The following is a 15,443-nucleotide window of genomic DNA, read 5'->3' as shown; positions in this document are numbered from 1 at the left end:
GAGAGAATTGTTAACTACAAGTATTAGTTATTTCACCAGGCTGCTCAAAACTGTTTTAAGGAAGCTAGTGGGTAAAACATCAAGGCAACAGGTGGATGACTTGAGATTGGAGACAGTTTCTTCGAGTGTCGTCAATGGGATTAAATTGTGTCATACCTACCAAGTTACTTCTGGAAGACTACAGTGATGATGCTTTTTTGTTTGGCATTGAGGAGTTAATAGCATGTCTGATGCCTTGAATCTTGTCATTAAAAAAGGATGCAAACTCATTACATTTGCTGGTAGAAACTAGTTCTGGGGATATTGGAACTGGAGGGTTAGTTAACCTGTCAACAGTAGCAAATAAGATGCGTGAATTGTTACTAAAAATGATTGCCTAGCACTTTTCAAATTCAGACTATAAATATGTAATTTTTCTTTATAGATTTCAAAGTGAATCTGGAGGTTTGATTTACGCCATTTTCGCTCTGCTTTCCGGCACTCCCTTTTCTGGGCCCTTACAGAATGAATGTTTCTCCATGGTGCCTTTTGCTTACTAGCGATCAATTTAACCTTAGCAATTACATTCAAAATCTTAGAATTGAAGGTATTCAGTAGATCATCAACATGATTTGAAGCTGGGGCAGTTTCAAATTTGATGGCTTCCATAAAAAGTGTTCTGATATTCTCATTAATGTACTTTTTTTTTAACAGTTTCAGATCTAATGTTGATTTTTGGTGTAATAGACAAATCAAGGAATACACAGAAATGATCTGATAAAACAACATCAAGCACAGTGACATTTGAAATGTTAACACCCTTAGTAATAACCAGATCTAGAGTGTGTCCTCTAGTATGGGTCGGCCCTTTCACATGTTGAGACGGATCAAACGTGTCAAGTATGGCAGGAAGTTCTTTGGCATTGTTGTCACTGACATTATCTATGTGTACATTAAAATCACCTGTAATGACTACACAAATTCAGTGCAGATAATTGAAAGCATCTCAATAAAATCATCAAGGAAATGTGGAGAGTATTTTGGTGGCCTGTATATAACTATATATAGAATACATAGAGAGAATTTCATTTCCATTTTAAACGACACATATTCAAAGGATGAGAACTCTCCAAATGATAACTTCTTACAAAGGAACCTATCCCTAAAAAAGGCACAAACACCCCCTCCTTTTTTGTTCTGTCGTGCTTCAAACTCAAATATGAAATTTGGTGGGGTGGATTCAATAAGGATAGCATTCCCATTCTTGGTGTCCAGCCAAATCTCTGTTAAAAACATAAAATCAAGGTCGTAAGAGGTTATAAAATCATTGATTAAAAGTGACTTGTTACACAGGGACCTAATATTAAATAGGTTTTAGGTTTGTTGGAGCAGGGCCTGGGATACTTGGCTTACAGGGAATGTGAATCAAATTTGTAGGATTGGAAGATTTTACTGTGACCCACTTATCTAATCTTTGTCTTGACACTGTGGCTATTGTATTCGGGAAGGTTGTTCTCTCCCAGGGCCTCAGCTTGCTATAGGATAATTTATGAATAACAGTTCTGGAACAGCAGAGGCCCAGGGTGTCCTAGTTGCTGCCGACGCTGATAGCAGCCATTCTCGTGCTGTTCAAGGCCTTAGAAGCCAGTAGTGTGGGTACGGCTAAGGTGGACAAGGTGGTTGAACTCGGGGGGTTGAGGAGGGGGGGGTGCCGGGGGGGCGGGGGGGGGGGCAGATGCGCCGGGGGGGCATTGGTGGGCGGAGTATAGGTGATGGCAATACCTGTGACCTGGCCATGCTGGGGGTGAGTGGGATCATTTTGATCCCAGACTTCACCAAGTCCTCCATCTGGCTTGTGAACCTAAGAGGAGAGACAGGGGAGGGAGTGGATGCTGGAGAGTCAGAGGGGAGTGGGGATAGAGGTGGGGGAGTCCAGGGCAGAGGTGGGGAGAGTGTGGAAGGGGGATCCACAGAGAGGGCAGGTGGAGCAGGGTCACTGTTGTCACCCTGGAGCTGGCACTCTTTCTGCGGAGGAGCCTTTTGCTGGTGGAGAGTAGGGCAGGAAGTTGTTTGGTGCCTCAGACAGTGTAGAAAATTGTCTGTCAGCTGTCTAAGTCCACGTCCGTTTAGGTGGGGACCCTTTCCTTTGAAGAGATCATCACGTTCCCAAAACAGGTTGAAGTTATCAATGAAGTGTATCCCTTGAGACTCACAGGCATTAGAGAGTCACGTATTCAGTACAAGTAGGCGGCTGAATTTATTTATCTTTCTGTCAATAGTTGGAAGAGGCCCACTGATAAATGATTGCATTTCTAGCTCATCAAGTCTGTTAAAAAGTTTAGAGAAATCTTGTTTAAGCACTTCTGATTCCCCTTTCCTGGTGTCAACGGCTCCCACATGTACAATAACTTGTTGGATTCCTGGGTGGTTAGACAGTACCTGGGAGAAAAGTCCAGTTATATCACTGACCATGGCACTTGGATAGCTGCATGTGATGATCCTTTCATTGTTTACAGCGCTGATAGCACTGTCTCCCACAAGGAGTATATCTTTCTCCTTCACCTCTGGCCCAGATTCTTTGTCTCCGTGGGCCTTGTGCTCCTTCTGTGTGCCGGTGTTAATTCCACGTTACGTTTCCCCTTGTGAACGAAATCATAATTTCTTCCCAGTTTCCCATTCATAAAAGTGCTTTCCAGCTCATTCTCACTTATTTCAGACAGTGGTTGATATCTATGTTTGAGCCGTATAACTGGCGATGTTGTATTTCCCCTTGTAACGTTATCATTCTTTTTTCTCATTCTGTGGTTGTGTTTTGGGTTAGCACCAAGTGTATGCCAGGTAGCAGTGGAATCAGTCTGTTTGGGTCCCGCTTTAGCAAGTTTCGGGAAAAACACTGTATCATCTAGGTTTTGCATATTAGTGGTAGCATCCTGGTTAGCACTGCTTTGATTAGTGGTAGCATTCTGGTTAGCCCCAGACTTAGCTGTCTTACCACAGGTTGCTATGGGGAGTGTCTCATGTAGTCCTTTCTCAGTTTCCAGTGTAAAAATCTTCGCCTGGAGCACGGCGATTTCCTTTAGATATTTCCGACAGTTTTGGCATGAGTCCGTCGTGGGTTTTGATGGATTTGAGACACTCGGACCATGAGGCATCGTAGAAATCCACGGCCACAACAGGCTAATAATGTTAGTATTTCTAGCAGGCTGCAAACAGGTCACACCAGTAGTCCAGCTTGTAGTATTCTCTGAAAGTTTAAAAGTAGTAGGTCGCTACCTGTGGCAACTTTAGCCGTCAGTAGGTCAGATGAGCCATCTCAGTAGTTGTCATTAAGCCAGAAATTAGCAGCTGATGTGAAGAAAAAAAGGGGAAATAGAGGAGAAATACGAAGAAAAGCAGGAGCAAAGCAGCAAGCATCTGATCACCCCAGCAACCAGGAAGGACAACAGGTAGTCATGCTTGCTTGCGACCAACTGGTGAAGCAGTATGCTATGTGGTCTATGTATGTCGGTCTAATTTTTGTGAATCAATGGCACAAAGCACAATGGGTGGGGTGACTGTGTTTGGTTCTTTTGTGGCCAGAGGTGCACAGCACACCTGGGGGCACCTGGGATTGCCTTGGGTCGCCTGGGGGCACCTGGGGTCACACCTGTTGAAATGGGGTGGGATTGGATGAATATATATTATCAGTAGGTGTGGTGGGTGTGGCTTCAATCATGGCCAATCAAATCACCTGTTTCCCTTCCCTTTTAAAGCAGTGCACTCTGCACCATGGCACTCCGATGGAGAGAACAGTCAGAACGGATCGCCTCAACAGCTTCTCCAAAGAGGAAACTGATCTCCTGAGCTGCAGAAGCACCATGAGCGAATAAACAACACTTTAAATTCTGAAATTAGCTTTAAACACATTTGGTGTTGCTCTGGTCCTCAGACAACCGCTGCTCAGTGTGGGAAATGGTTCAGTGATATTAGATGAAGAGCCAAACAGAAGTTGGGGACAGTTTATCTTTCTCCCTCTCTTTGTCCACATCAGTCCACTGCCTCCTGAAGTTGTGTTCAGGGACATTCGGTGACAGCAGGACAGCCATCAGAGTGTCAGCAGCAAGGCTTGTCCTCCAGTCAGACTTAATCCTCTTCACTGCCCTAAACCCTCTCGCTCTCTGCTGTTGAAGAAGGCAGAGAGAAAACCTGGTTCAATCTGACAAAAAGATATCATAGATATATATTATGTAATATGATGTTAAATAGTGAGAATTTATCTTGATGAAACGCCATACCAGGTTGCAGTCTGGAGAAAGTGGAGCCAGTCATGTCTGGAGTGTTAAAGACCCATTCACAAACAATCTGTTCCACCATGACTGAAGCAGAGACAAAATGACCGTTGATCAGTATTACAGTCAACCTGTCATATTCTCTTTGTTGAGGTCCAACCCTCTCCCTCTGTCCTCAAACCTGCTCTCCATGCTCCTCAGTAGGAAAGTCCCTTCTTGCACTTGGGAAACATTAGAGGCTCTCCTTCACTCTCCTGCACTTTCTGAAGCTGTGGACTTTGGCTCTGAATTATATAAAGCTGACTGCTACAATGACAACTGACATAAAATTACAGTCTGTCTGTCTATTCCCAACAAAAGCAGTAATTTGTGTCTGTGTACAGAACAATTAGTTGGCATACTTTGTTTTGAAGCACTTTTGCATGTTTTTTGTACACTGGCCTCTGGTGTTGTTGATTGTCTTTGCTGCACAGTTCAGGAGACGGTGGTCAGCTGTGTGAGTCCATCACTGATGAAATAGGTATAGGCAACGACATCGCCTAAGTTGGCCAACTTAAGAAAACCTTTTGCCTTCAATTCTGTTCTGCATGTGCTGCACCTATAGACTGAATCTGAAAAACATAGGGAAGAAAAAAATCTGAAATGTTATATGAAAATTATATCATTGATGCTGTTTGCAGCCTTGAACACAAACCTGTTCCAGGTGTCTGATGTTAAGAATTTCTCTGCGGCTCTCAGGTAATGACTGTCGTGTGTCTCCTAAGTTTAAAGGGTTAGGTTAGGTTAAGGTTAGGTTAGGTTAGGTTAAGGGAATAGTTCACCCAAAAATGAAAATTCTGTCATCATCTACTCACCCTAATGCCAAATGAAACAGGTGAAATTTGTTAGTCCATATAACACACAGGGAGGCTGCCAGCACAACTTAATAGCAGCCTTCTCCAAAACAACTGAAGTCAATGGGGACCAGAGGCCTGTTCCATAAAGCGCACTAAGAAAAGTGGGGATTAAAATCCAAAACCTGACTTGAATGAACCTAACAAATCAGTCGGGGCTAAAGCGGTTCCATAAAGCTCAATTCAAGTTCACACAATCAGACTAATTCAAGACAGGTTCAAGTAGTCAAGATAATTGCGTGTGCACACCATTCTTAAGCAGCCCGAGCGGTCGATCATGGATCACATCGATACACCATGGCAAAAAGCAACGGTAAAGAGAGAGAGGCGATGTTCACGGCCACCGAGCTGCGCTTATTAGTAGAAATATATGAAGAAATGAAACATATAATAACCAAAAAAGGTAATACAGCTGCCATAAACAAAACAAGAGAGAAAGCCTGGCAAGAAATTGCTGATCAATTGAATGCGTAAGTAGCAACTAAGTTAAAATGTAATAAAATATTTTGATACAACCAAATTAAATCTTGGGCACAATACATTCAAACAGTTAGTAAGAACAGAAAACCTGTAGGTTATTAAAATATCTTATACAAGAATACATAGATATTAAACCTCAAGGCTGCAAATGTATAGCCTACATGTTCACTCGTTTAATATATACGTAATATATTATGTAAGGGATAATGTACAGCGAGCGGGTCATTATTGTGAAATAAATAATGACCCGCTCGCTGTACATTATCCTGCTTATTACACGGCTACTTACTAAAGAAAGCAATAATTTGACACAAAATATTGATTTAAAAATGATTTTATTGATTTAAAAATGATTTTATTGATTTAAAAATGATTTTATTGCTTCCGCTACAAAAAATAGTCTGTTAGATTCTACGGTTGGAACTGCGTCCATAGCAACGTAAACTCTGTAGTGGAAACGATGATGACCCGTCAAACCAGCTGGTCAACCAGTCTTTAAACACCGCCATAACCCATACCATGTTCCATTTAGTGTTTACTTCAGTCTGTCTTCTTCAATTTTGTCGATTTCTCTGTCGTCCAGCTCTTTGTGTCTTTTAACCTCTCTTGCTTTTTCTGTGCTGTTTTCTTGTTCTCTTTTTCTTTTCTTTACTGGGGACAGTTCAGCCATTAACTATTAATCGAAAGTTTCGTGCTCTCCAAATATATTAAAATTAGTATTAGAAAAAATCTTCCATGGTTTTCTGATGGAGTAACGGAAAGCTAACGTTTTTTTGCCACAGGGTGTCGCGAATGAGCTGACGTTAAATTTAAATTAACTGTTAAATTTACCGGACTTCTTTCTGTGGATTTATATGATTGGACGTGTTCCTCCAGAGTCTACGATCAGAACTGCGTCCATAGCAACGGTCTGTTATTCATAGCAGCGGTCTGCTATTCAGAAATAACAGACCGGCAGAATGCCGTAATTGACCAATCAGAATTGAGTATTCAACAAAGCTGTGTAATAAGTATATTTGATGAATGATTTCAACAAATGAAACTTTTTTTAATGCGGGGGGGGGGGGGGGGGGGGGGGGGGTGAAAACTAAATATAAAAATATTGTTCAGAATGGTAAGTATGCCTATAGTCTATATAAGCACTTAAGCATAATCAGCTTGATGCTAGAACTGTCCAATCTCATAATGTTTATTAATTGCAGCTGCAAAAAAGAAGAGTGATATTGCTGGCACCGGGGGAGGGGGAGAGGGAGGGGGGGGGGCACCACCAGCACACTGAACTCCTGCAGAGGAGCTGGCCTTGGAGCTGAACAGGGGGAGGCCGGTCACTGAGGGAACAGAGGGGGGAACAGAGGGGGGAACAGCGTTTGAATCCATGACACCTAGTACTCATCAATGAAAGGACACGCCATGACTGATAAAGAATGACACATGGGTTGAGGTCCTTATTTAGAGACCTTTACTGTATTGATTGAAAAACCATACACCCACTAAACACATCTAAGTTTACTTTTTGACATTGTTTTAAATGTATTAACCAATACATTAACCAATACATTTTTAAACATGGTTTCCTATCGGGCTAATAGAGGATAGAGGCATATGGATTTAGATACTACATTTCTGGTCAATATAATTTTTTGCAATTGTACTGTTAACTATTTATGTAGCTATTCTCATTCTGTCGGGGTAATTTAGATTGAGACATATTTTATGTAGCATAAGCCTAAATGTTTGATATCACATACCATATAATTAAACACGTAGGTCTATATCTTAAGGGTTAGGGTTAGGTTATAATTTATCATTGTATAATTTATTTAATTTATTATTTATTATTTATTTAAGTTGATTTTCTATTAACTTTAATTTTTTGACTGATAGTGGTTAATAAAGTAAAATAATATGGCAGCATGCCAGAAAGTCAGTGGTAAAATCATGGCTTTCCCGTCGGGTCAGTGTTACAGGAACTCTGGTTAAGCAACAACTCAGGCTTAGCCTGACAGTTAGCTGCCCCGGACCAGGTTAGTTTCCCAGCATAAGTTGCCATAGTAACTGAGCTTGAACTATGTTGAATTTGCTTTATGGAACCGAATCAACTGAAAATGAATCAGACTAACCGAGAGAAGCCTGGCTTATTTGGTAAACTGGCTTTATGGAACAAGGCTCTGTTCTTTAGAGTTCCAAAACATAAACAGCCAAACAATCACACTGTGAATAGAAAGACCTATACACCATGATTTGTAGCAAATCAATCAGCTGTAGTTAAGATTTGCACTAAATTATGGTGTAAATATACTGTAGGTGTTTTTGGAGCTCTGAAGAACTGGTCCCCACTGACTTCAGTTGTTTTGGAGAAGGCTGCTATGGAGTTGTGGTGCAGCCTCCCTGTGTGTTATATGGACAAACTTCACCTGTGTTTCAACTGGCATGAGGGTGAGTAGATGATGACAGAATTTTCATTTTTGGGTGAACTATTCCTTTAAGGTTAGGTTTAGGTTAGGTTAGGTTAGGTTAGGTTAGGTTAGATTAGGGTTAGGGTCGCTTGTCCAACAACTTGTGTGCTCGGTTGGCTGCACTCTGCTGGTAAAAGCAGAACAAGCTGCTGAGGAGAATATCACGGCTTTAAAAGCTCTAGACGATGCATCGTGCAATGAATGGTTATATGTAGATTCATGTGTTCAGATTCAGGTTCATGCATGGGATTGAGAACCTGCTGCCCAGTCTCACTGGCCAACCGGGCTAGTGCTTCCTGTTCTGGACTTAATTTCATGCCCGACTAATTTCCTACTAACTTGCAGTGGACAGTCAACAGTATTTCAGTACTAACCTGGTTGTCTGCTCACAGACTCAGTGGACAGTATTTCAGTACCAACCTGGTTGTCTTGTCACAGACTCAGTGGACAGTATTTCAGTACTAACCTGGTTGTCTTGTCACAGACTTTCTTTGGACCAAGGCACTGAGCCCAACCTGCTCTCTCAATAAGAGAATCGGCTAAATGATTGGCATGTAAATTAAAAGGAGTCACTTGTCACCATGGTAACATGGTCCCATGTCACTGTGGTTACAACATTAGATTATACTGTAGTGCTGGTCCTGAGTCGCTATGGTAACCACTGTGTTGAGTTGCTGACTCGACTGTAATCCTCAAATGAGGGTAGAAACTGCTTCACAGCTAGAAATATCCTACAAACCTGGATTAGAGACACACACACACACACACACACACACACACACAATCCTGCCCTCAGCTGTTGACCTGGCCCTGACCCAGCATACAGAAGCTAAAGCCACTGGAAGTGGAACATTACATGACCGTGTTTCTGTTCCGCTGAGAACATTACAGGATCATATTCTCTGTTCTACTGAGAACATTACAGGATCATATTCTCTGTTCGACTGAGAACATTACAGGATCATGTTTTCAGTTCCACGAGCAATGTTACTGGATCATATTTTGTGTTCCAACAAGAACATTTCTAGATCATATTCTCATATTTTCTATTATATGGGGAACGTTCTGAGATCATATGTTCTGATGTCACTAGATCAGATATAGGATGTGTTCCGTCTTCAAGTCGCTCTGTCTTGTTGCTCAGTTGTTGTAGTTTTACTCTTCGTCTTATGAGCTTCAGCTCTAAACACAAACAAAACCTCAACAGCTACAAACGGAAGATAAAAAACTTTCAGCTTGAACAGTGTTTTTTTTTTCTTTTGCAGAGCCGTCAGGATGCTGCTGCCCAGGTGGTTGCTAGGGGTGTGTCTGTGGTTTCTATGCATACCAGAAGTTTGGACGGTGACCTTCAAGCTGGCTCTGATTGGCCCATGGTCATGTGACCCCATGTTCTCCAGGGCGTTGCCAACGGCTGCAGCCAACCTGGCGCTGTCACGGTTACGGAGTGACAGCGGCCTAAGCAGAGGATACTGGTATGATATCAACCTTCTGGAAGAAGACTGCTCTGTTTCTAAAGGTGAGTTGGCTAAATATATAGCTAGATAAGTAATTGTCTGTGGATGGTGGTTCAATATCAGATTTATGGATGAAGGCTGCACTGTTTCTAAAGATTAGTTGATCTAAGACTAATTGACTGACTTAACAAAAAATAAATACTTTTACTGACGATTTTCATAACTTCTATGTCACTTCACGCCAAATGCATGTTCACTTTAAGAATGATGTATAAGTGTCATTTTTCAATTCCCATTAAATAATATTTGTCCAATTCATTTGTGTCTTTTTATCTTATCAACAGGTTAGGCCTAATTCTGACCTCTGAACTTTGTATTGTTTCAGCTCTAACCCAGCTAGGTGACATGGAAGGATATGGTCATGCCTACATTGGACCTTTTAACCCTGTTCTTTGCCACGCTGCCTCTTTATTGGCTCAACATTGGGAGGCGGGGTTGGCCTCACCTGGCTGTCTGGATGCTGTTTGGCCCAGCCTGCCACCCATCACCCCTCCCAGCAGGGTTCTGTTCACAGTCCTGAGGTTCTTCCGCTGGGCCCATGTGGGCGTGATCTCATGTAAGTAGGCGTGGTCTCTTTTAAGTAGGTGTGGTCTCTTGTAAGTAGGCGTGGTCTCTTGTAAGTAGGCGTGGTCTCTTGTAAGTAGGTGTGGTCTATTGTAAGTAGGCGTGGTCTATTATAAGTGGGCGTGGTCTATTATAAGTAGGCGTGGTCTATTATACGTAGGCGTGGTCTCTTGTAAGTAGGCGTGGTCTAGAGCTGGGGTTTGGACCCATGCTCCATGGCTGAAAACATGCAGGTTTTCATTTTAAAGGGTAACTTCGGTATTTTTCAACCTGGACCCTATTTTCCAAAAAATTTTGAAATTGGTCCAGTATTGAGTGAGATCGCTTCAGCCGGCAGCCGCGAAACGGGCTGCAATGTAATCCGATGGGGCAAATCGCACCGTCAATGTACGTCCACTAAAAGTTCTTGTTTTTGCCACTGACAGGCTCAGATTGTTATTATAAGTGTCTGACAACATTGTGGAAAGGACCCTACAGAGAAATGAATTGTTTTTCTTTACCTTTCGCTTGATCCGGTCTGTGTGTAACCAAGTCTCGGTTAAGTCTCGCAAGAGTTGAGTTGTTGCAGGAAGTTACACACAGACCATCACCAATCAACTCTAAGCCTCTGAAAAGAGTTAAGCCCCAAGTTAGCTAGCTAACCCACTAATGTTGCTCTGTGGATAATACTAGCGTAGCATACTGAGAACCGGTTGAATGTGTTTCTGTTTTTCCTTGTGTGGGTGTGGTCTTCAGCTCCAACTGACCTATGGGAGAGCACAGGGCAGGAAGTGGCTTCGGCCCTCAGAGCTCTGGGCCTGCCAGTTGGTCCAGTGGTTACCATGGAAACTAAAAAGGGGGAAGGACCTCGACAGGCACTGAGAGCCATCAGAGAGGCTGACAAGGTCAAAGGTAAGAGTGAAAGAGTGTGTGTGTGTGTGTGTGTCTTCAAAGAGAGAGAGAATGGGAGAGAGATAATGGCCTGGAAATAGTAACATGGATAACATGAGAACATGAGAACATGAGGAGCAGTGCAAAAGGAAGTGCTGGTGCAATCCTGCAAGGTATTTACTAAGACTGGTCATACACCTTGATCTCCTTTATCTCTATATGGGCTGGAGGTCTGTTGTGTTTAATCTGACCTGAAGAAGATCCAGTGTGGATTGAAATGTCATAAATTAAGTCATGTTAAGTCACGATAAAGGAGACCAAGGTGTGATCCCTACTGGATCTACATTAGCCTTGCACCCACTACATTGGTCTACAGTTTACTAAGACTGGACAAATGAACAGAGATCCATTATTCAGTGCAAATCAAGTCTTCCTCCATTGTAGTTAGCTTCCGCATTACCAAACCTCACAAGATCATGTGGCCATGGAAGTCGCACACTATCGCACACACAAACCTCACAAAGTCAATAGAGTAAACTGGTCAGACAAGCAAATGTCAGCAGATCTGTCTCCTTGTGTAATGAGGCATTGGGTTACCATCACAGTCAGAGGTAGAATATTGTGTTGGTTGATCCAAATGCGTTTAAAATGTGGATTTTTTGTTTTTTGCAGTGGTTATCATGTGTATGAGCTCGGTCTTGATTGGTGGAGAGGACCAGATGTCGCTCCTGTTGGCTGCTTTGGACATGGGGATGGTTTCAGATGGTTATGTGTTCATTCCCTACGATGCCCTGCTGTACGCCATGCCTTACCAGGTACTGTACCTAACCCTAACCCAATACTTCAATTACTCAAATTCTATTTGTTCAAACTACATGGAACTAAGACTATGTTGATCAGGGGACATTCCTGAATCTAACATTTCAATTGGGAAGCTCCTGACTTAATGATTTATGCAGTCAATTGTGATTACTTCCCAAATTAATATATTGTTTTTGGAAGTTACATACTGCTTTTGGAAGTGAGACAATGTTTTTGCAGGAACGGTCTAATTCAAATTCTATAGGTCCAAACTACATGGATCAAATACTATATTGGTCAGAGGAGTTTACTGAAGCATTCATTTCAAATGCAAAGTTCAGGTTCAAGAGGTGAAGCCTAACAGTCTTGGCCTTGGATGTATTATCAGTACTATTTGTAATTACATAATTTTGGTGTTCAATGTAGTTCGATGTGTGCTATCTGCTGTCTGTCCAGGGTGTTGAACTGGTACCAACAGGACTGGAGGCTGTCTCTGTTCAGGGTGATGAACTGGTACCAACAGGACTGGAGGCTGCTGTCTCTGTCCAGGGTGATGAACTGGTACCAACAGGACTGGAGGCTCCTGTCTCTGTCCAGGGTGATGAACTGGTACTAACAGGACTGGAGGATGCTGTCTCTGTCCAGGGTGTTGAACTGGTACTAACAGGACTGGAGGCTGCTGTCTCTGTCCAGGTGTTGAACTGGTACCAAGAGGACTGGAGGCTGTCTGTCCAGGGTGTTGAACTGGTACCAAGAGGACTGGAGGCTGTCTCTGTCCAGGGTGTTGAACTGGTACTAACAGGACTGGAGGCTGCTGTCTCTGTCCAGGGTGATGAACTGGTACTAACAGGACTGGAGGATGCTGTCTCTGTCCAGGGTGTTGAACTGGTACTAACAGGACTGGAGGCTGTCTCTGTCCAAGGTGTTGAACTGGTACCAAGAGGACTGGAGGCTGCTGTCCCTGTCCAGGGTGATGAACTGGTACTAACAGGACTGGAGGCTGCTGTCTCTGTCCAGGTGTTGAACTAGTACCAAGAGGACTGGAGGCTGCTGTCTCTGTCCAGGTGTTGAACTGGTACCAAGAGGACTGGAGGCTGCTGTCTCTGTCCAGGTGTTGAACTGGTACCAACAGGACTGGAGGCTGTCTGTCCAGGGTGTTGAACTGGTACCAAGAGGACTGGAGGTTGTCTGTCCAGGGTGTTGAACTGGTACCAAGAGGACTGGAGGCTGTCTCTGTCCAGGGTGTTGAACTGGTACCAACAGGACTGGAGGCTGCTGTCTCTGTCCAGGGTGATGAACTGGTACTAACAGGACTGGAGGATGCTGTCTCTGTCCAGGGTGTTGAACTGGTACTAACAGGACTGGAGGCTGCTGTCTCTGTCCAGGTGTTGAACTGGTACCTAGAGGACTGGAGGCTGTCTGTCCAGGGTGTTGAACTGGTACCAAGAGGACTGGAGGCTGCTGTCTCTGTCCAGGGTGATGAACTGGTACTAACAGGACTGGAGGATGCTGTCTCTGTCCAGGGTGTTGAACTGGTACTAACAGGACTGGAGGCTGTCTCTGTCCAAGGTGTTGAACTGGTACCAAGAGGACTGGAGGCTGCTGTCTTTGTCCAGGGTGATGAACTGGTACTAACAGGACTGGAGGCTGCTGTCTCTGTCCAGGTGTTGAACTAGTACCAAGAGGACTGGAGGCTGCTGTCTCTGTCCAGGTGTTGAACTGGTACCAAGAGGACTGGAGGCTGCTGTCTCTGTCCAGGTGTTGAACTGGTACCAACAGGACTGGAGGCTGTCTGTCCAGGGTGTTGAACTGGTACCAAGAGGACTGGAGGCTGTCTGTCCAGGGTGTTGAACTGGTACCAAGAGGACTGGAGGCTGTCTCTGTCCAGGGTGTTGAACTGGTACCAACAGGACTGGAGGCTGCTGTCTCTGTCCAGGGTGATGAACTGGTACTAACAGGACTGGAGGCTGCTGTCTCTGTCCAGGTGTTGAACTGGTACCAAGAGGACTGGAGGCTGCTGTCTCTGTCCAGGTGTTGAACTGGTACCAAGAGGACTGGAGGCTGCTGTCTCTGTCCAGGGTGCAGCACTTTGGACAGTGACAGCATACAATATAAGGCACACATTTTGGCTGAATTTGATTGAAATTGACAACTTCAAGCTTATTTAATTTAGTATATTAATTTTAGATGTAACTTCCAAATTCAATATATAAGGTATCATGAGAATGTTTGGCCCTTAATTGAATCAGGTGTGCAAGAGTAGAGGGAAAATTTGCAGGACATTGGATACTTGAGGACTGTGTTGTGAAACACTGCTCTACAACACAGTGGTTGCCATAGTAACATGCTGAATTCACCTGTTTGGTTCCCTCTTTCTTCCATGTTTCCTGGATGTTAAAATAATGATCTTCTCTCTTCTGTCTGTCCAATCAGGACACAGTGTTCCATCAGCTGACCAATAGCACGCAGCTTCGCCACGCCTACAGTTCTGTTTTGACGGTTACCATGGAGTCGGACCAAAGTTTCTACGAGGCGTTCCGCCAAGCTCAACTCAACAGGGAGATTCGGTCTGCTGTAGCTGCAACTGAGGTACACACACAGCAAGACATGCTAAACACACACATTACAACACACACTATACATACACATACAGTAGGGATGGTCCCAAATCCAAATACCATATTTGTCAAAGCACATATAATATAATATATATAATGCAATGTGACATTATTTTTGTTTGATTTTTCCGCAGGTCTCTCCTCTCTTTGGAACCATCTTTAACATGGTGTACTTTGTTGCTAAGGCGGTGGAGGAGCGTCGCCAGGCAGGGGGTGGGCGCTGGGTTACAGGTGATCAGCTGGTCCAATCAGAAGGAGGCTTTGAGTTCCGTGGCTTCAATCAGGTCAGCAACATTAAATCTTAAACTAAATGCTTTTCAGTGGGTAGAATGTTGTACCACATCTAAATAAATCTTAAATCCTCTTTCTGCTGTTCGCCCTACGGTCTGGTAGAAACTGTTTACTAAAAAGTCAGCTGATCATTTTAGATTATTTCATTGGTCCATATTGTGGTAGAACTCAGATTGTTTGTCGTTTGGTTATTATCTCATATCAGCTAGACTGGTTTGGTTATCATTAAATGTCGGCTACACAGTCTTTGGTCTGAACCTTTTCCTAGATGCTGTACGGCGGTCAGGAGGGGCGGGGACTGCAGGCCAGGTATGTGGTATTGGACTGTGATGGAGACCGACTCGTACCAACACACACACTTGCTCCAACACACACACATGGAACTGTTGGAGGACTGAGACCCCTGGGCCGGTCCTTCATCTTCCCTGGAGGGAAACCCTCATCTGCCAGCTTCTGTTGGTTCAGTCCAGATGATGCCTGTACCGGAGGTGCGTTCAAACACCGCTGGGGCTGGCGGGGCGTGGTGGGGCAGGGTGGGGCGGGGCAGGCTGGGGCGGGGCAGGCTGGGACAGGGCGGGGCAGGGCATGGCTTAAAACCTAAGTTAGAAGGAGGTTAGTCAGTCACGCTTCTCACAATATGCAGAAAAAGTATCATTAGAGATATAGCTGGACTCATGACGCATGACGTAACTTATGATGTCATAATGGA

General features: G+C 43.8%; 1 protein-coding gene across 1 annotated transcript in view; it reads left to right on the top strand.

Annotated features, from left to right (window-relative positions):
• The first annotated feature begins 9,351 nt into the window (after nucleotides 1-9,351).
• The window catches only part of LOC139926209 (retinal guanylyl cyclase 2-like), a 50,846-nt gene continuing 44,754 nt past the window's right edge, over nucleotides 9,352-15,443 (top strand). The window contains exons 1-7 of the mRNA XM_078282268.1: nucleotides 9,352-9,592; nucleotides 9,916-10,146; nucleotides 10,890-11,045; nucleotides 11,697-11,839; nucleotides 14,259-14,414; nucleotides 14,578-14,727; nucleotides 15,003-15,222. Coding sequence (XP_078138394.1) covers nucleotides 9,352-9,592; nucleotides 9,916-10,146; nucleotides 10,890-11,045; nucleotides 11,697-11,839; nucleotides 14,259-14,414; nucleotides 14,578-14,727; nucleotides 15,003-15,222 — 1,297 coding nt within the window. The remainder of the gene's footprint in view (nucleotides 9,593-9,915; nucleotides 10,147-10,889; nucleotides 11,046-11,696; nucleotides 11,840-14,258; nucleotides 14,415-14,577; nucleotides 14,728-15,002; nucleotides 15,223-15,443) is intronic.

Source organism: Centroberyx gerrardi, unplaced genomic scaffold, assembly GCF_048128805.1.
Source record: "Centroberyx gerrardi isolate f3 unplaced genomic scaffold, fCenGer3.hap1.cur.20231027 Scaffold_54, whole genome shotgun sequence".
Classification (NCBI taxonomy): domain Eukaryota; kingdom Metazoa; phylum Chordata; class Actinopteri; order Beryciformes; family Berycidae; genus Centroberyx; species Centroberyx gerrardi.
This window is presented reverse-complemented; position numbering and strand designations above follow the sequence as displayed.